Source organism: Myotis nattereri (assembly GCF_964212035.1).
Source record: "Myotis nattereri genome assembly, chromosome: 13".
NCBI lineage: Eukaryota > Metazoa > Chordata > Mammalia > Chiroptera > Vespertilionidae > Myotis > Myotis nattereri.
The window spans coordinates 46,413,477-46,435,503 of NC_138088.1; the positions used below are offsets into that span (position 1 = coordinate 46,413,477).

The 22,027-nt window shown below is 40.7% G+C and overlaps 1 protein-coding gene across 1 annotated transcript in view; it reads left to right on the forward strand.

The window, feature by feature from the left end:
• Positions 1-22,027, forward strand: part of SORCS3 (sortilin related VPS10 domain containing receptor 3) — a 523,227-nt gene that overhangs the window by 322,543 nt on the left and 178,657 nt on the right. Inside the window, exon 5 of the mRNA XM_081104642.1 lies at positions 20,963-21,036. Within this exon, the coding sequence (XP_080960768.1) occupies positions 20,963-21,036 (74 nt within the window). The remainder of the gene's footprint in view (positions 1-20,962; positions 21,037-22,027) is intronic.

Sequence of the window (22,027 nt, forward strand, 5' to 3'; positions counted from 1 at the left end):
CACACACACACACACACACACACACAATTTGTTCACAAAAAGACCTAGGAGAAACTTAAAATGTATATTGCTAAGTGAAAGAAATGAATCTAAAAAAGCTACATATAATGTACTAGAGGTCCAGTGCATGAAATTTGTGCACTGGTAGTGTACCTAGTGGCTGCCAGCTGCTGGCTGCCAGCTGGGCCAGGGCCTCCCTCCCTTCCCCTGGCTGGCCCCGTCCCCTGGTCAAACTTCCAGACAACCCCTGGTGAGGGGACAATTTGCATACTATGCTTTTATTATATAGGATGATTCCAACTATCTAACTGTATGCCATTCTGGAAAAGGCAAAGCTCGAGACAGTAAAGTCATCAGTGGTTGCCAGGGGGTGGGAAGAGCAAAGAGGATTTTTTAGGATACTGAAAATGTTCTGTATGATATCACAATGGTGGATGCATGTCATTATACATTTGTTAAAATCCATAGAGTGTACACAAAGAGTAAACCTTAATGTAAACTATGGACTTTAGTTAAGAATGTATCAATATTGGCTTATCAAGTAGAACAGATGTACCACAGTACTGCAAGATGCTAATGATGGTGGGGAGGTGAGAGCTATGTGGGAACTCTCCACCTGTACTTCACACTCATTTTTCTGTAAAACTAAAACTGCTAAAAACTTAAAGTCTATGAATTTTTTAAAATCTTAATTTTAATAGTTAAGATAGTAAAATTGTCAAGAGATGACCTCTAAGAATTTTTTAAAAAATATATTTTGATTGATTTTGGAGAGAAAGGGAGAGGGAGCTAAAATCATCAAGGATGAGAATCACTGATAGGCTGTCTCTTGCATGCTCCACACAAGGGATAGAGCCCGCAACCCAGGCATATGCCCTGACCAGGAATCCAATCATGATCTCCTGTTCATAGTTTGACGCTCAACCATTTGGACATACTGGAAGGTTGGAGAAAGGTCATGACAAGTGTCACTATGGTGAAATGGATTGAAAGTAGACTTGGGAAGCCAGAAATGACAGTTACTTCCTCTGAACACTTTTTCCAAACATTGTGCTCTTAAAACAATAATATCCAAAGTGCCACAATGATCATTAAGTCTGCTATAAAAAGACTTCAAGAGACAGGATAAAAAAGTTTGGAATGTCTGCTGGGAGGTAGTCCAAGACTGACCTGGTTTTTAATATGCTTCCTCTTCTACCCACCAATGGCACAGATTAAGGTGCCCTCTCTCCTCACCCCCAGGCTATTCCCACACACTCTCCTGTCTGGTGAAGCACTGTTTTGGATTTCTCACCAGTCTCAACTCAACAGAATCAAAGTGAAACCAAAGCTGGTAGATAAATGGGTCTATTTGTTTTTATTTCAGTTACTGGTTTCAAGTTTTTTATTACTACGAGTAAACCATGGCTGGAAATAGAACTGCATATGCAGAGTGATCGTTGAATCTCCATTCCTGTCTGCTGGCTGCTGTGTGGGAAATTGCTTGGCCCATGACTGTGGCTGCCTCTAAGCTCCCAGCCAGAAGAAAGCAAGCAAAGTTCCCCATGCTGGTTGGAGAGAAGGGAGTGCTGGTGGTGGGGCCACCTTTCTGAGTTAAGCAAACAGCTTCTGGTCTTCTGCTTTTTGGCACTGATGGATCGAGTCATTGTTTTTGGCACTGTAGCCTTTTTTGTGTGTGCCTGGGGCTGTGGGCAGAAGGCTGTTTGAGTCAGAGGCTGTGTACTGTGCCATCTTGGCAATTCTGTATTTTCAGCATTTTGTCAATGCAAGGAGTAAGAGAAACTGTAATTGAGGCTGCCTTCCTATAAATCATGCCACAGAGAGTGAGCACATCCAAATGATGTGCCCAATAGGAACTTTTGTCCTTTGCCTGGGGACAGTTGAGGGAGGGGGAAGGGTTGGAAAATCAGTCTGAAGCATCTCTGTAGTTGTGGAGCACTGCAGTGAAGAAGAAATGGAAAATACATTTTTAAGTTTCTGCAAAATTATGAACTCTGGAAAGGGACAGAATCGGGGAAGACAAATAGCAGGAAATTATTCAACTAAAATGTTCGTTGGAATTGGGAGGCCAACTCACAGGCAGAGTAGTTCCAACATGCTCTTCCCCAGCAGACACGGAGCTGGGGAGGCCCCATTGCAAAGGGGACCAGCCTCCCCTTTCCCAGCTTAGTTATTTCATCTTTGTAATCAGACTCGGTCATGGAAAAACTGTTGGAGTAAAATGTTCTTTGTGCAGGAACGGGCAAGTCAAAATGGAAAACAAAATGGCAGAAGGGCACATCTATCTCTACGCATGGTTCACACTCCGTAGGTGATATGCAGTAACACAAAACTAAACTCTGGTGTGAGGACATTGGGTAGCCCCTGTGTAATTTTATGGGCGGCATTTCTGGGTTTTCCCTAAAGGGTTGTGCATTCTTTTCTTGCATCCAGTGATGGAGCTGAGAAGGCATTGAACTGTTGTCTTTCATTGTCCTTTGCATACGAAATGCCAACATGGGAGGGTTATGGGCCCACTTTACAGTCAGACAAAGATGGAAGCCCATCTCAGGGTAATTGGCTTCAGAGGGGACTCCATCTTTATGGGACCCCCCCAGCCCTGAAATGCAAAGTTTGCATGAAACAGGAATGGAATAGGGACAGGAGCAATGGAGATGAGATTAGTCTTTCCCGGACCCTCTCCTCTGCTGTTCTTTGCCTGAAGGAATATGACTTCTGCATTGTCTGCGCAGGGGAGCTTCAACACCCCCAGTTCCCACTCCTTTTTCCTCAAAACAGCCACTGGAATGGAGTTTCTACCCCAGGCATTTTTCTAGAGATCTTCAAGGAGTGTGCCCGAGCTGCCTACTTAAGAAGTAAAGGGCGGCTTTTTCTGAACGTGAACTTTCAGACAGAATGGGTAAGGAAATAGGGCATATGTGCCTGGTAAGGACCATTCTTTGCTATTGTAGGGCCGGGGACCTCTCCTTTGGGAGTGCAATGATTTTATAGTTTTTACATTGTCTTTGTTTATGTCCCTCTTGGATTTCTGAAGTAAATTCTTTTTGAAAATGCTGACCTAAACTGCTGTCCTGAGGGGGCTAAGGAAAGAATTGTGCCTTATGTTTCGGTTTCATCTCTGCCAGTGCTGGGGCCAGAGAGAACGGTAAAAATAAACTCAGAGGAAAAGTATCCTGCCCTCAACAGGGATTTTGCTCAAGAGAGCTATCCGCCCCCTTTCTCCCCTTGGCCTTGCTCAAACCGTGGAGGACTGTGTGTTTTGTTTGTGCAGGCGATTCCCTTGGCTGAGGGCTTTTAGTTTTGTTGGCGTTGCTCCCTAAGAGGTGCTCTTGGTTACACTTGAAAAGCAACAAGCACATGTACAGACAGGTTCAGTGGGGAATGAATGAGTATGGGACGCCATCTGATCTGATCGCTGTGCACTGTCCTCTGAGCCAGGAGACATTTATGTGGCACTTAGCGTTATGATGGCTATTGGCCTGCCCGGGTAGATTTCTCATAAGCCTTTTCCCAAGGAGATTCTAGCAGCAATTGAATCATCAGCTGAGCTACCTGAGCTGAAAGCTCCTCAAAGCCTGCTTCGGAGACCAGGAAAATCATCCTTCCTCGGGTCTTTCTTTGGAGAAATTGGAGTTGCTACAGATAAGGATTTTTGGATCTCACGCCCGTGTTCTTTCTGTGCAGACTTGTGCATTGCTTGACACTCTTTGACTTTAGAAACTGTTTGAAAATTTAAAAATAATCACCTGTTTACTTGTTAGTTCCCCCCATTAGATTTCAAGCTCTTCCGGGGAGTTTTGTTTTTGCTTAGCCTTACACTTAGCAGAGTACACCATGGGTCATGCATAAATAGGTTATGAGTTTCTATTACTTCATTATAACTTTCTTCTCTGTCTTTCTATCTCTGTCTGTGTGTCTCACATGCAGTTGAGACACACTCTCTGTCACACACAAGCACACATATAAAGAAGAGTAAGTTAATTCACGCCACCAACTCATGAAATCTTCACACACTCATTCCTTTCCAGATTTGAATTGCAGTAGATGACACCCCCAAATCTTAGAGGGGTCTTTCTCTCAAATCCAATTCCAATACAGCAGCAAATCTTGTCACTTCTACCTTCGAAATATATCCTGAATATGATCAGTTCTCTCATCTTCTTCCTCTACTCAGTGGACTGAGTCCAACATCTAAGAGTTCTGTATGAGCCCTCATGCACTCTCAGACCTGACTGCCATTCCAGTACCAAATCTTACTGGTGTTGCCTCCCAAATGTTTTGCAAATCCCTCCACCGTCCCAACTCCATCACTTGCCTGCCAGATCAAGCTGCCACCCCTTCCCTGGACCACCTCAGTGGTCTCTCCTCTATTCTCTCTGCTTTTCCCTTTGGGTGCCCCATGTCCTGCTCTCCATAGAGCAGATTTAAGACTTAAATGGGCCTGTGACCACCTTCTCAAACCCCTCTGTACATGTCCATTGTGTAGAGAAGGAAGCCCAAGGTCCCATCTGGGGCAGACCTGCCTTTTACATGATGTCATCATTGATACCTCATCTCCGGATGCTCCTCCCTCTGGCCCACTGCTCCAGCGACTCTGGTCTGGAGTAGCATGCTCCTCTAACGCGCCACCCAGGCTGCTACTTCTGCTCTTTGCTGTTCTCCTCTCCCATCCTAGGTGACTTTCTTTTGAATGTTCACCTCACCCGACCTTTGATTTCATTCATGTTTCTGCTCAAATGTTAACTATTCAAAGAGGTCTTCTTTGTCTGCCTTCATAAAACAGGACCACTAGTCATGTTCTATCCCCTTATTCTGCTTTGATCTCTTTTAAGTTATCTCTGTATGATATTATACAGTCAACCTCATTATTGGCATGTTCCCTATTTGAGAATTTACCTTCTTGCTAAGATATATTTGCCAGCACTCAAAATATGTGTGTGGTCATCCATGGACATGGAAGAGTGGCAAAAAATTTGAGTTGGCAAATTTCTCAACATGTTCTCAGCTGAGGTTTAACAAAATGACTGCCGGCTTTCTTGTTTTAGTTCTTATACTGTAAGAAATTATCCTTTTCGTGGTCTATTTTATGTATTTTTTTTTGGTGGATTCACTGTTAAAAATGGTCCCCAAGTTCAGGGCCATGAGGCTGTCTAGAGTCCTAAGGGCCAGAAGGCTGTGACATGCCTGAGGTAGTAAATGCATGCATTAGCTAAGCTGCCTTCAGACATGAGTTGTAGTGCTACTAGCCAGGAGGCCAATGTTAATGAATTAACAATATATATTAAATAAGGTGTCTTTAAAAATAAACACACTTAAAACAAGGTTGTGTATTGATTTTTTTATGAAAATACAGGTGTTCGCAAAAATAGGTTTACGGTTGTGAGTACTTGAAACAGTTTATTCTTGTATTGTTCATTTATTAATTATTGTATTATTTCAGTAGAAGCCCGGTGCATGACATTTGTGCACTTGGGGGGGGGCGTGGGGGTCCCTCAGCCACGCCTGTGCCCTCTCACAGTTTGGATGTCCCCTGAGGGGTCCTTAGTGCTGCTGCAGAGGCAAGAGAGGCTCCTGCCACCGCTGCTGTGCTGGCCAGCCATGAGCCAGGCTTATGGCTGAGCGGCGCTCCCCCTGTGGGAGCACAGTGACCACCAGGAGGCGGCTCCTGCATTGAGCATCTGCCCCCTGGTGGTCAGTGTGCATCATAGTGACCAGTCGTTCTGCTATTTGGTCAATTTGCATATTAGCCTTTTATTATAGAGGCTATGAACAACTGTAAACCTACTTTTGCTTACCTTGTATCATGACCCCAGACCCACAGGAACCTAACCTTGCATTTCCACTAGGAACAAGGTTTTGTATTTGCTACGTCATGTTTGCTCTGACGCTGAAGACCATTACTACTATGAATAATGAGAATCAACTGTAAATAAATGCACACACACATATTTGTTTTTTTATTTATGAATATATAAATATCTATTTGTTTATTGCTCATTTTCCCCACTACCATGTAAACTCCATGAAGTCAGGAATCTGCAAATGGTGTTTTCTGGCATCTTGTTCTCAGCTGTATCCTTAGCACCTAGAACCATGCCTGGGTCATGGAAGGTGCTCACTAAATTACTGATTGAGCACAAGGATAAAATACATTAGTGAAATATAGTAAAAAATGACTCAAGAAATCTGAAAAAATAATTATTTCACTCTGCTAGATATTTTAATTTTATTAGACATCATGCTATTCCTAATCTCACCATAGCTCTTAAGGGTGGTACTTAGAAACCCACCCCTATCCCCACACCTTGTATTGGCTTGCCCAAGTTCACACTATAGCCTGACTCAGAAGTTTCATGTTTCCATGTTGTGAATCTTGGCTGTGTTGTTATTGGGTACACGAGCATGGAATCAGACAGCCTCCTTGGCATCTGACCTACATAATTACTTGGTGTTTTCGGTCAAGTGACTTAGTCCTTTCCAGATCTTGTTTTCCATTCCATAGAATGCAGATAATGGAATGATAATGGATTTCTCTACAGGGTAATCCTAGGGACTAAATGAGAGAATGCAAACTGTTTAACTTAGTTCCCGACACTTAGTAAGTACTTGTTAGACATCTTCTCTTTATGCACTTTGAGCTTCTCTTGTTGGAAAAAGGAATGTGAAACAAAGCCAGCAGGCACTCAGGATAAAACTCCTGTCAGGCCCCTCTAACTGGTATTAGAGGTCAGTGCATAAGAGTGGGGTGGGCACATTCTGTGAAGGACTGGCTAGTAAATACATTAGGTTTTGCCAGTCATATGTTCTCTGTTACAACAACTCAACTTTGAATGAGTACGGCTATATTCCAGTCAACCTTTCTTTGCAAAAATAGGTGGATAAAAAAAAGTGGATCATAAATTTTCAACCTCCACTTTAGACCAATCAGTATTCAATCCTGTCTACACATTAGAATCACCTGGGGAGTTTTAAAAATACCTATGCCCAGGTAGTCTATTCCAAAAGATTCTGATGTAATATTTCTGAGATGGGGCCCAGCCATCAGTATTATTGAAAACTCCCAGACAATTTTAATGAAGAGATAAGAGCCACTGATTTATATTGGTAAAGCCATGAACAGAAGACCCTCAAAGCATTGGCTGCCTTCTAACCTCCACCCCAGATCCCTGCTCACCCTGTTTTAGAACCCAAGGATCAGCCCCATTTGAGAGCTTTAGGCAGGGCTGCCCAGACCCCAGTACGTCTCTTTTGCTTAATGCACAGACCATGACACTTTGTATCTAGAGGGAAGTCTAATTATCTGTGTAATAAATGCATTGTACTTTCAGGGAACACAGTCCAGCTGTTACTGTGCATTTTAGCTGAAGCTATGCTTTTTGCTATTTAATTGAGCTCCAGCACTGGCAGTTGGTCAGGATGTTTTTAAATGGAAACAGTCTGCCCATTTCCTTTGTCAAGGCCATGGCTGGATGAAGCTAGGAGTGGGTTCACATGAGTTAAAACGTGTCGGACATAGGTCAAATCACTTTTCTCTAATGGGCCCTAGAACAAGCTTGTGGTTCTCCTATCTCTAATGAACTCCAAATACTCAGCTGGACATTGTCTACCTGTGATGGAAGGGAGGTTGACTAAAGGCAGGGGAGTGAGCTTAGTCATAAATGTCTAGCTTCCCTAAAAATTGTCTAGGACAGAGTTTCTCAATATGTGGTCCCTTAGCATTTATATTTACATTAGAATAATCTGCTAACTTGTTAAAATGCAGATTTCTGGGCTCAACTCTTGACCTCCTGAATCAGAATTTTGGAGGAGTCCTTGGAATGTACATTTTAAACAGGTATCACAATAACTTTGAAATTTGAGAGCCATTCTTTTGGAGAAAGACATTCATCATATTTATTTAACAAGACTGAGATAAACTCTTACTCAAAACAGCCCAGTTAGGTCATTGATAGAGCTAAGACTTGAGTCTAAGTCTATGTATCAGCTAGCTAATGCTGTGTAACCAACTCTTCCTAAACTTAGAGGCTCAAAATAGTAAACATTCATTATTGATTATAACTCTGTGGGTTAGTTGGATGATAGTTCTGGTCTTGTCTAGATTTATTTATGGGTATGTGGTAAGTTGTGGTTGAGTGGGCAGTTGTGCTGATCTTGGCTGGGCTTTCTCTTATGTTTAGAGCTCAGCTGGCTGTATCCTGGTCAGAGATGGCCTCCACGGGGGTACCTGGATTCTTTTCTATGTGTTTTTTTCACCCTCCATCAGGTTAACACCAGTTTGTTTACCTGGGGGTGACAGCATTTCAAAGGATTGGAAGTGCCTAAGGTTTCTTAGGAGCTACACTCAGAGCCAAAACATTTATTTCCACTGTGTTCTCATGCCAAAACAAGGAAGAAAGACAACTTCAATTCAAGATGTGAGGAAATAAATTCTTGCTTTTGAAGGGAGGAGCTGGAAATCCCTTTACAAAGGCAGTAGATACAGGGAAGCTAAATGAATCTGGCAAAGCCTACCACACAGAGTCATGGGCCTTTCTCACAACATTTCAGAGCCTTTAAAAAAAGTTTATTTGCCAGCTTTTCCAATGTTAGGGAGCATCGATGGTGACTATCCCCTTGGGTTCTATTCTTAGGATTATTGCTCTTGGATAAAGAATCCAAAATCATAAGGGGCCTAAGAACTCATTGGTTTAAATCTCGACTGACACTTCAATTTCCTGACAGGATCACCTTGATCAAATGCTCATCCATCTAACTCCCTGGAGAACTTGCTGCCATGCAAGGCAGCTTCTTCCCGCCTCAGGGGGTTCTTTTCATTAGAATAGTATTTCTCCTATCAAGCCCGCATTTGCTCCATCTATATTTGATCTTTGGGGCCTACCTCTGCCTTTTGATGTAGCCCAGAGGAAAGCCTCATTGTCCTTCCACAACGTTTTTCCATATTTTAAAACAGTTATAAACCTCTTTGTTCATTGGCCAGTTTCTTATGTGCCAAAAATCCCAAGTTTCTACAACTTTTCATGTAGGTCATAGTTTGGGGTCCCTCACAATTCAGGTCATTGTCTTGAAAAGCTTTATTTTCAATGGCAGCTAGGTGCGTTAGGATGAGCGCTGATTTTGGAATCAGATGTTCTGGAATTGGCTTTGCGATCTTGAGCAAGCACATAAAGCCCATGGGGTCTCCATGTTTTCCTCCAGGAAGTGTGGACAGAAATAACCATCCCACAATGCTTATTTTGTGTTAATTAAACCAGACAACATATACACAAATTCATGTCCAGGAAAATGCTTCACAATTAGTTTCCCCCATTTTTTTTCCTTATCTCACTGAAAGAATTGCCTGTAATGCACACACTATTTCTTCTTTAATATCTTGAGTTTGAATGAACTCTTAGATTTCCTGGCCATATGTTAATACGACAATGATAAGTATATTTCAAAGTCCACCTGGAGATATGTTTCAAATGGTGTTTCATATGCTGGGGATAGTAAAGCCTTCATTTCTTTGAAATTGAAACCAGGTGTTATTAGTATTTTTTATACTGAGAAATAGTAACTTAAATTAAATAAATGACCTAAAAGTGAGAGATTTAAGGTCTCCCCTGTTTTAGATTCAGGCCTTTGGAAAAGGAAAACAGATCTGAACTTGGAAAAGAGTTAAAGACAAATTGGACACAGTGAAAAGTCCAGGATAATAGTAGACAATGATGTGAATATTAATAATACAATGTGATGTTAAACCAAACCATTAAGGTGAGAGAAAACTCAGGTGAAGGGGTTGGGGGAGGGGAATGTGGATCAGAATAAATAGCGTCAGCTCACGGAGGAATACCAACATTTATGTTTAAAGGGTATTGCTTAATATGAGATGTTTCTGAATAGTAATGTATAAAATTGAATAGGATCTGATTGCTATGGAAAATGGTCAAGAGAATAGGACTATGGAGACAAAAGAATGGATTTTGGTAAATACTATGTAAATTGTAAGATTATTTTATGTGACTGTTAGCTCAGAAAATGATCTTCAATATAAAAGAGGATAAAATGAATTGTGAAAATGATTTCTAAATACAAGTTCTAGATAAATACAAGGTGCAGTGTTATTCATGTATAGCATACTCAAATGAGCCATTATTTCTATGAAGTTATTTTAACTTGTTTTTCTTTTAAAATCAAGCAGTTAACAAAAAAAGAGCCCTGAGCAGTGAAAAAGAGCATTGAGGTGGAAGTCTGGACCCTGGGTTTGAATTCCTGCTCCACTGCTAACTGGCTGTGTGACATTAGGCAAGTCACTTGGGTTCTCTGAGCCTTAGATTCCCCATGTATGGAAGAACGGTTCTGATGATCTCTAAGGCCACTGCCAGCTATAAAAGTGTATTATTCTCTATTTCTATTTTGCCAGGGAACCCAGTGGCAGTTTCTTTGAGGGGGAATCAATATTTCAGATGTGATTCCTCTTATCTAGGAGCCTCTAATCTATTTAAAGAGATTACCTGAAGTTTTTTTTTTTTAATCTTTTTTTTATTGATTTCAGAGAGGAAGGGAGAGGAGAAGGAAAGAGAGATAGAAACATCAATGATGAGAGAGAATGATTGATTGGTTTCCTCCAGTGCACCCCCCCACACACACACACTGGGGATCGAGCCCACAACCTGAGCATGTCCCCTGACTGGGAATCAAACCATGACCTCCTGGTTCATAGGTCGATGCTCAACCACTGAGCCATGCCGGCTGGGCTGAAGTTTTGAAGCATAAGTATATGAATGAATTGATCAATATTTGGATGAGTTAAATAAAAACAATTCAAAAGCTTATAAGAGAAACCTGTTGTTATAACCCGGTTGGGCACTGGGTGCTAAATATGAGACAAGAGATACTATTTATAGGATACTCTTTCCTTCTCACCAACTTCTTATGGTAATGAGTTTTATGAATTTGCTTTTAAGCATAGTTCTTTAGTCTTTCTGTTGTAATCTTGCTTCTTTTGTCCAAGTGTGGCAAAGGATGGCTTAGAAAGGAGATGATTTGAACTAATATTAAAAGTAGAGTAGAATTAGACAAATTTGAGAAGAGAAGGGGACCTTCAGTTGGAAGGAATAGAATTCTGAAAATTTTAAGAGCAATATTTATGTATTAATTCAGCAGATTTTTTATTGAGCAACTATTCTCCTGTAGCTGGCACTGTGTTAAGCACCTGGGACTATTAAAGTAGTGATCCCCACTACCTAGAATTAAAGACAGACTAAATCATATCATTACATAAGCATATAATTTCATACTTTGATGAATGTTCTGAAATAAGAGAATGGAGAGCCATGGGAGCAGATAATAGGTGGACCTGTTCCTATCTGGGGCAGGAGGGGACCAAAGATGGTTTCCCTTAGGAAGTGTTATTTCTGCTGATACCTGACATATGAGTAGGAGTTCAGTACATGAATAGAAAGAGGGAGAAGTACAGAGACAAAGAGGGGGTTTTAGGTAAAGGGGACAGAATGTGCAACAGCCCTTAGAATGGATAAAGTTCATGGCATGTTTGAGAAGGTCAGTGTGAAATGAGCATGGTGGCACCCTGTTGACAGAGTGTAGGCATCGGTATCATTATGAGCCTTTTGCTACATGCACAATTGGAGGAAAGCACTCTGTACTTTGGGGTGGGCATTGGGGAACATGGGGACAAGCATCATCTGCACTTTGTTCTCAAATGGGCCTTTAAAGTCACCAGCACCTCTAGGAGGGAGTAGAATACTGGCTTGGGAGACAGGAGGCTTTGGCTCTCTAAATATACTTGTAGCCCCTGAAACTGAGGGTATACTCAGGCAGAATAAGGCTTACTATGTTAGCTGACAGGATCTAATGCAACCACTTGCTTGCAAGTCTGGCATCACCAAAACTACATTTCCCTTGACCTTGTTCCTTATAACTACTAGTAAGAAGACTTAACTGAAAACCCTGCTCACAGGGTGTCTCCCAATATCAAGTCCAGGATTCCAGTTGGCATAGGCATCAAGAAATGAACACAACTCCACTTGTAATCACCCTGTACAAAACACACTTGAGTGAGTTAAATGTGTCACCCCATCATTAATACCCCAGTTCCTAATATGTGTCAGACATTCTGGCTGTCACTTGCCCCTCTTCTTCAAACTGAGGCTCAAAAACACACCCTTAGGACAGTGGTGAATAAAAAGTATGATAGATATGTAGTGTCTTTAAAGAGGGTTCAATTCACTTGTAAATTTATCTTTTATTCTAAGCACAGATATAGTGAAGTCTATAAAATATCCATGGGATTTTATAGGAAGAATTAGAGAATTAAAAATATTTGCCCTTATGTCAGCCTGCTTATGATCAAACCCCCAGATTCCTTTGGCTGTTAGAGATTTTTTTTTTTTAAAATATATTTTATTGATTTTTTACAGAGAGGAAAGGAGAGAGATAGAGAGTCAGAAACATCGATGAGAGAGAAACATCGATCAGCTGCCTCCTGCACATCTCCCACTGGGGATGTGCCCGCAACCCAGGTATATGCCCTTGACCGGAATCGAACCTGGGACCTTTCAGTCCGCAGGCTGACGCTCTATCCACTGAGCCAAACCGGCTTCGGCAATTAGAGATGTTTTGATGAAAAATTTTAAGAAGCCCTGAGTCTCAAACAATGATTGAAACTGTTTATAGGATATCTTGTGACTTTTTAACCAACTTCTTAGTCATGAGTCTTATAAATTTACTTTTAAAAATAGTCCTTACCTGGCCAGCGTGGCTCAGTGGTGAGCATCTACCTATGAGCCAGGAGGTTTCAGTTCGATTCCCCATCAGAGAACATGCCCAGGTTGTGGGCTGGATACCCACTATGGGGCATGTAGGAGGCAGCCAATCAATGATTCTCTGTCATCATTGATGTTTCTGTCTCTCTCTCCCTCTCCCTTCCTCCCTGAAATAAAAATAAAAAAGTAGTTCTTGTTTCCTTGGTGTTGTAATCCAGCCTCTTAGGTTTCAAGGGAGGGAGTTTATAAATTTAATAAACAACTATGTCTCCCTACACTCATCTGCTGTTACAGCCTTCACTCTCCCAGTCCATCTCCAAGTCTTTAGGTTATCTTCACACCCACATTCATGTGGAGTTGTTTCCTTCTCTTCCTCTTTTTTTTTAAAATATATTTTTAGAGATTTCATAGAGGAAGGGAGAGGGAGAGAGAGATAGAAACACCAATGATGAGAGAGAATCATCGTTCGACTGCCTCCTGCACACCCCCAACTGGGGATTGAACCTGCAACCAGAGCATGTGCCCTGATCATAATCGAACCATGACCTCTTGGTTCATAGGTCAACATTCAACCACTGAGTATGCTGGCTGGGCACGTCAGGTTCCTCTTGAATCCTTTGGATCCTTCTCCATCTCTGCTCATTCTCCTTTTAGATGTGGTGATCAGACCAATGTTCACTGAACTAGGGCCAAGTAAATTGTACTTTTGTAGGAGAATGAGATAATGTTTCTGTCTTATTTCCAACATCTTCTCTAATGACCAGAATTTTCCACTTTTGTTATCTGCAATGTGTCGGGGGAACTTATCCTTCAGGCCAACTTCTACTCATTCATTATGACTCAACTCATGGCCCAGCACCCAACCCAGCAGAACTGACCACTCCTTCAGTATATTTAAAATTTTTAACCAAAATTTAAAAATATGTAGACTTCCCATACAAAATCAGAAATTTCAGGTTCCTTTGGAAAAGTATAGAGCCTGATCTCACTGACTCTCCTATTCACAAGAGCTCTTTGGATTCCCTGTTTCTTCCTAGCATTGTGGTGAATGCCTTGTACAGAGAATTAACTCACTTACATGTGTTTTTCCTAGGTCTGAAAGGAAAGTGAAACATTTGTTGAACTCTATCAAAAGCAGGAAAACAAAGATCGCTAAGTGTTTCGATATAGATGGGGAAAATCTTCTTGGGTAATCAAATACATTTCCTTAATGTTTTAAATGCCATCAAAATGAACTGGTTACAAATATGGTAGTATTTTTCTTACAAGTCTTTCATATATTCACACTGGATTTGAGCCCAATCATCTGAGTTTTTAATCTCCATTAGAATGTAAGACTCCAGAGACTTCTTGTCTGTTTGGCTCCCTGATGTACCCTAAACCCATAGAACAGTTCTTACTTCTTAATAGACATTTGATCAATATTTGTTGAATAAAGAGATGAATGATATAAGCCATCTGGGAGAGATCAAACCTCTATGGCTAGAAATGTTCCAAAAGGGGAGAAAAATGGTGACTCCTACAAAAGAATGGCATGACTAGGTGAATGTATATATTTTTAAATAAACATTTTTTTATGGTTTAGATGTCTTATATCTTCCAAGGGCAAAGGAAAATGGTTGCTGAGGACAGAAGTTCTTATGTACCCAGAGCTTAGAGGGACATTGGGTGCTGTTATCCCCACCAGCTATCAAGAGAGGGATTTCTGCCCTGACCGGTTTGGCTCAGTGGATAGAGCGTCCGCCTGCGGACTGAAGGGTTCCAGGTTCAATTCCGGTCAAGGGCATGTACCTTGGTTGCGGGCACTCCCCAGTAGGGTGCGTGCAGGAGGCAGCTGATCAATGTTTCTGACTCTCTATCCCTCTCCCTTCCTCTCTGTAAAAAATCAATAAAATATATATATAAAGAGAGAGAGATTTCTTGGAGAATGTCTGAGGAAGGAACTAGAGGCACATGTTGTGATGGACTCTTTGCTGCTGTGTGACCCTGGTTTCTCTCCAACTACCACAAATGCTGCCCCTGCCCAAGGGATTCTCCCTGAAGCCCTACAGAGCCCAGCCAAGCCCTCCCACCTGCTCTATAGCCCTATAGAGTCCAGCCACGCCCTCCCACCTGCCCTGTGGATACCAAGAAAATAGGTGGAGAGCCCTTTTTATTTTGAGCAGAAATTAGCCTAATTTTATTTGAAAGACAAAATTCTCATGACCACAGTTCAGCATAATGCTACCTAAACTCCATAGGTTTTGAGAAAAAAAATTAGGACAGTTAGGCATTAAGTTTGAATTTGCCTAGAGGGGAAGCTTTTATTTAAAAGAGTTTCTAACCATCCTTCCCTCCACATGGGAGATCTACTGGCTCTAGGGAATCTAGCTGGAGCACCAAAAACTGCTATAAAAATGTATATTTTGTTGCTTTTCCTCAGTATGTCTGGTTGCCACCATATGATTATTTATTCTTAAAAAAAAATGTCCTTAGGGATTGCAGTGAAAATGCATAGGACAGGGAAATACTGGAAAATGAGAGTTTGGATTTTAACCCCAGATTCCACAACCTGGCCCTAACCCAGACTTCTGGGCTGACCACTAAATGATAAGGTGTGGAGACAACAAAACAACAGAAATGTGGCAAGATTTGCCACGATTCCTCCTGGTGGTTGGTGTGAGATGCCAGTACCGGTTTCCTATGGCTGCTGTAGCAATATGCCACCAACTGGGTGATCTTGAACAATAGAAATTTATTGTCCCACACTTCAGGGGGCTGGAAGTCCAAAATCAATGTGTTGGCAAGATCGTGCTCCCCCCTAATCCTACTGGGGAATTCTTTTCTTGTTCCTTTTGGTGACTTTTCAGCAGTCTTTGACATTCCTTGGTTTTTAGACACATCACTACAGTCCTCTATCTTTGCATGGTCTCTCTGCGTGCCTTCACACTATCTTCCCTCTGTGCCTGTCTGTCTCCGTGTCCAAATTTTTTTTTCCTTATGAGGGTGTCAGTTGTTTTGGATTAGGGCTCACCCTGACCTCATTTTAACCTGATTTTCAAATAAGGTCACATTCTGAGATACTGGGGGTCAGGTATTCAACATATCTTTTTCAAGGGGACACGATTCAACCTACAACCTCCCAATGCAATCATATTATTTTTCTCACTTAAGCTTTTCAGATACAATTTGTTCTTCCTGTGGAATATTATTACATTGATTAAATTGCCTCTTTAGTTCTTCAGCTATCAGATGCTTTTCCCTGGCAGGCTGATGTAATTAGGGAACTAATAACTGAATCAATAAGGAAAAGAGCGTGTTCTTTCATATTTTCCAGCTGTTCTGATGATTCATTTAGGGCTCTGTGCATGTTGCTACTGAAGGCGTGCTTGTTAAGAGATATGAGACCGTGACATATAATGGAAGGAAGGAAGGAGAGGATCTGGTTAGCTCTGTGGTAAAAGATCACGATTGATGTCCGTGAAGGAAGGGGCGTCATAAGGTGGGGTATGAAGGACAACTTGGTCTTGTGTATGTAACTTTGCATAAGCAAGGACTGTTTTTAAAGATATTTATTATTGGAAAATACACTTTATTTGAATGTTGCATGCAGCACATTGGGTTGAAGCCATGCAGGACTATATAAATATGTGAGCCAATACCCTGCCTGTCCAAGGACGGATTCACCACTATTCATGATAATCTCTGTGAGACACCATTTTATGGAAAATCCCATATTGCCTTGTCTAATTCCAATCCCCTCAAGAAAAAATTAGAATTTTACTTCTTGAGTCTTTAAAAGGTGGTTTTAGAGATAAATATAATGTGTATATTAGAAAGTTATTATTATAAATGTATAAGTTTAAAAACTCAGGTTTTGTAATATATTTTATAAAATTTAAAAATAAATTAAAAATTACGTAATTATATAATTTATCCTAAAATAAATTATATATTATGAACATTTTCATATCATTAAATACTATTCTAAAACTTATTATGGAATGGTTGCCTATGTGCTTTACTTCTATTTGAATGGTAGAGCTTTAATTTTTCAATTATTAAAGTAATACATATTCACAATAATTTTAAAAATCTAGATAACCAGAAGAAGAAAAGACCAGTTCCCCCCAAGCTCAATTGCATAGATAACTGGTATTAATATTATGGTGTTTATTGCATGGCAGTATAGTTGTCTGAATTTATGTCTTCCACTCTTTTTTTTTTTTAAATATACATCTTTTTTTAAAATATATTTTATTGATTTTTTACAGAGAGGAAGGGAGAGAGAGATAGAGAGTTAGAAACATCGATGAGAGAGAAACATCAATCAGCCGCCTCCTGCACATCTCCTACTGGGGATGTGCCCGCAACCCAGGCACATGCCCTTGACCGGAATCGAACCTAGGACCTTTCAGTCTGCAGGCCGACGCTCTATCCACTGAGCCAAACCGGTTTCGGCTGTCTTCCACTCTTTTGGGCATTTTAAACCTTTGTAAGCCCAGCACTTAGTTCAGTGCTTAAAGCATAGCAGGTGCTTGATATATTTTTACTAAATGAATGAATGAATAGATGAATGAATGAATGAATGAATGAATGAATGAATGAATGAAGAAATGGATGAACACATGCACAAATGGAGAGGTTGCAAAGATCCAGCTCCTGATAGAATAAAATTTGTTTCAGACTCAGCAACTTACTAGATTGAGAGACAAAGCAGCTAACCCAAGGCCCTTAATGAATAGGAGCCTGCTCTTTCTGCTCATCTGAATCCGCCTCTAGGCAGAGAATTCAATTTAATTTTTCTCCCATCAGTCAAACTGAAGAGCTGAAAAAGCAAAACCAGAGACAGGGGAGGCAGGCTTGGATGAGGAGATCAGCAGCTGATCTCTTGTTCTTTCTCTGTCAGGCAGAGCCAAAGATGAGAGGAGTGCTAGCAGGATCTGGGGCAGGGGGCATCCTATTACTACCAGAATCCTCTTGATGGAGGGACTGACTATTTTCCTGGAAAATTGAGACTCGTACATGGTCAGTGTGACTCTCATGGTTTACCCATGTCCTGTATATGTACTTCTCAGTGGGATGCTCTGGTCCTAACCAACCTGTTCTTCCTGCTAAACCACCCCAATGTAAATATACATATAGATAAATATAGAAACATCCACAAATAGATAGACAGTTGGATAGAAAGAGAGATAGATTAACACACTGGCAGACAGACAACCTCTACCTCCTTTTGGCCAGTAACACTCATCTCTAACCTCCTTCCTCTGAAAACCTTCCCCACAAGCCAAGCTCAATACGTTAGGCACATTAACACCTTTGTTCTCATTGTCTCTTCTACCCAGTACAATCTCTATTCACCTTTTCTCCTTTCTACACCACTTATCTCCAAAGGCCTTGCACAGGAAATATTTCTCTCAAAGCCTCATTGTTCCATTTCTACCTCTGTTAATCTTGCCCATTTCTCAGCTTCTAGATCTTTAGCCTTAGCCCCATTTCCCTTCTTTATGTGTGATGTACCTATATGTATGCTTTAATTGTCAGCAGTTACTCGTTTTGATGCTTAAAGAATTGGATGTGGTTCTGTGTGCTCTGTCATATAATGGTGTAGAGCTAGTCTAGTTGTATTCATTGAGCTGGTAAATAAAGAAAGGGACTCAGACTGATGGGGATGAGTGCTGCTGGCATTTCACATCTGCTGAGTCGGGCAACTATAGTAGTTAGGACTTACTCGTGGGGTGAGGGCCCAGTTTGAAAAAATACAATGAGAGTTGAGAGTTGGTGTAGAGTTGGTGTGGTATAGTATAAACTTTCCATCCCCTAAATCAGTATAGATGTCCTAGTTTTTCATATCATTGCTGCAGTCACTTTGTAGACCAAGTGTATTTTAGTCTATAAATGGGAATGCAAATATATCTCCTTAACTACCTTTTTGGCTAATTTAAGTATCAAAAGATAGTATGGCCTGACCAGCATGACTCAGTGGTTGAGCATCTCCTTTGAACCAGGAGGTCAAGGTTCGATCCCTGGTCAGGGCTCATGCCCGGGTTGCAGGCTTGTTCCCCAGGAGGGGAAAGTTCAGGAGCCGCCAGTCAATGATTCTCTCTCATCATTGTTGTTTATATCTCTCATTCCCTCTCCCTTCCTCTCTGAAATCAATAAAAATATATTTTTTAAAAAACAGTAAGTATAATAATTTCACTCTCTCACACATATACATCTGTCATTTACTGGACAGAAAGAGACTTTGTATGTAGTTCATAATGCCAATATTCAATAAATATTTGCTGAATTAAATTGAAACAGGCCAAATTTTTTTCAAGTCCCTTAAAGCTTTTTTGAAACTACCAGAAACTCATGCAAAAATGGTTTCTATATGGGCTATATGATTATGGCCTCAGAACTGAATAGACAGACCAGTTACCTGGGTGTGTTATACTTGGTAGCACATCCCCGTGGGTGAGGAGCTACTGGGAATGCAATACAGGAATGTTCTTCACCTAACCCCATTTCTGTAAACTTGAGGGCCACTTACTTTGGCCTTTTTCAATTTCTCTACCTAAAATAGTTTGTGGAGGAAGTATAAACATGGTAAAATTTTTATTATAATCTATATATCATGATTACATGGAATGAGACATGCTCTAGGCATCAGAAAACTTAAATCCTAGTTCGTTTGACCAAAACTTAACTTCTCCAAGATTGAGTTTGCTTAGCTGTGAAAGAGATTTATGTGTTCACCTGTTAGGTGCCAGACATTGTATAAGGTGAATAAGGCATGACCCCTGCACCTCTTTGACTCACAGTCTAGTAGGAGGAGAGGCACGCCAACCATAAATGGCTTAGCGTGAACAGCTTCCTAGAGGCAGATAGCAAAAATAGCAGTGACTCTGGAGTGAGTGATTAACTCTGCCTGGGTTGATCAAAAATTGCTTGAAAGCAGGAGTTTAAGTTAGTAATAACTGTCCTTTCTTTCTTTCAGTGTCATTTTAAGGCTCAAATGTATGTGACAGAGCAATGTTGTTGAACTATCATTATTATTACTATTATTATTACTACTATTATTACTATTATTATTAGATCAGATAATTCAGGCATTCAATAGAAAATAACCCCCACTCTATAAGTTTCTTTATAATGCCTTTCCCTTATGCATTATAAAGGGATCAGACTCTACATCCATAGAATAAGTGACAGTAGAATCTGACTGTATTGGCCATGCAGAGGGTTGTTTTTGATTTTTCCAAAGTTCTGGTGCTCTTCTGGAATTTTTTTTCTCATTCTCTGAGTTGCTTTCCACCCCTACCTGCCTGTTTTAATTGTTGATTTATGCAGCAGAGTATAAATACAACTAAATATAGGCAAATCTGAAAGATGTAACCATATAGATTAGCCTGTGATTAGTGCTCAGTGGAAACACGCGATGAGTACAGTAAACTGAGAAGGAAGAAAGATGCGTGGGCTGCAGTGGTCAGAGCAGGAAGTCACACTTGTGCTGTTCCTGCATGGATGGTTAATCTTCCATTAGGCACAAGAGTGGCCTTATCTTTTCCATCTTGCAAAGACCTGGGAGTATAAATAAGCCTGGTATCATTAGTGGCATTGGGGAGTCCAGTTCACTTAGATTATATATAGGAGCAGTAAGAGGTGAAACTGAAAGAGCCCAATATTTTGCATATAATATTAGCTCAGATCCCATCTGATGAGTATTTTCATATCACATAGGTGTTCCATTTTCTCTCTGAGCACAGAGCCTACCTCTTCTTTATCTTGATATTCACCAGAGTACCTTACACATAGGAGTTGTAAAATTGAAAAAAATCTGGCTGAATTATTTTAGACATAGCTGAAGACTTTGAGTAAAAGGGAAGATACAATTTTACTAAAGGTTTTACCCTCTAAAAGAGAGAATGATGGATGGCATTAGACATGGATTTATACTCAGCTCACAAGCATCAGTTGATTGGATATATATTAAGCACCTACTTGTGCTGGGAGGCATGATGATAAGCATAGCACAGTCATATTCACATAATTTTATCTGGATAAATCAGATGACTGCTAGGGTGTGTTAGGCTCTCTGGTGTGCTGGGATGTTCTTCTCCAGGGGGATGACCCAGGTATTCATGTGGAAAGTGTGCCTTGATGTTCATGCTCCAGGTATTCCTGTGGAAAGTGTGCCTTGATGCTCATGCTCTCCTCACTTCATTGTTTTGCAGCTCTACAGCTCCATGGACTTTGGGAGACGCTGGCAACTCATGCATGAACGCATCACCCCCAACAGGTTTTACTGGTAAGCCCCATCCGTGGACTCACCCTCTTGTGTAAAGGATTGTCAGACAGCATAGCACTCTGAACAGTTCCTGGATACATTCATCATTTGAAGGCACATGTGTTCTAGCCCTTCGCTATTCAAAGTGTGTTTCATGGACCAGCAACTCAACATCACCTGGGAAGTTGTTAGACACGCAGAATCTCAGACAACACTTACTGATCAGGAGCATATAACATCTCCCCAGGTGATTTAATGTGCACTTTAAGTTGGAGAAGCACTGGCTAGAGAGCTCCATGAGAAGGTCATGGCCAGATGCTCTTAGCTACGTACCAATCTCCCTTCTTTTTGAAAAAAAAAAAAAAAAAGAAACATTTTATGTACCTATTCTAAAAGGCAGTATTTCTTGAAATGTATTCTGAAGAACACTACACAAAATGCTTCTCTTTTCCTCAGTCTTTCTGTGTTAGAATAACTTTAAGTACTGATGATCCAACTCTACCCTCTAAAGACTCAGGATTCAGGTTTGGGTATTGGGAAGCCCCCAGTGAAGAAGCCTGCCGAACTTGAAGTTGTTTATTTCTATGCTTATTTCACTACGGAACCTTTATCTCATGTCACACCAGATAAATCCTTTAGAACAATTTCTGGGGAGCACATTTTGCAAAAAGCTTTTATAGGCGTGAATGCATGTTCCACATGGAACATGAGCCCTGCCCCTAATCAGAAAGTGTCTCTACTGATCAGTGTTGCTTTATACATCCATACTATTTTTGCCTTGGTTGTGACAAGGTAAAGTTGGTTTGGTATAATTTTGCCTCTTCCTAGTCCTTGCTCTAAAGTGAAATTCTTTTTACTTGTATCTTGCTTTTATTTCAGTGGAGGTGAAAGTCAAAGAAATAGAAATTAGGAAACATGCACTAAAACCTATGATATGCTTAATTATATGCTTAATATAAAAGTAAAACAAAATTCACACCGTTTGAAATGGTACCTACTCCATGTCTCTTTT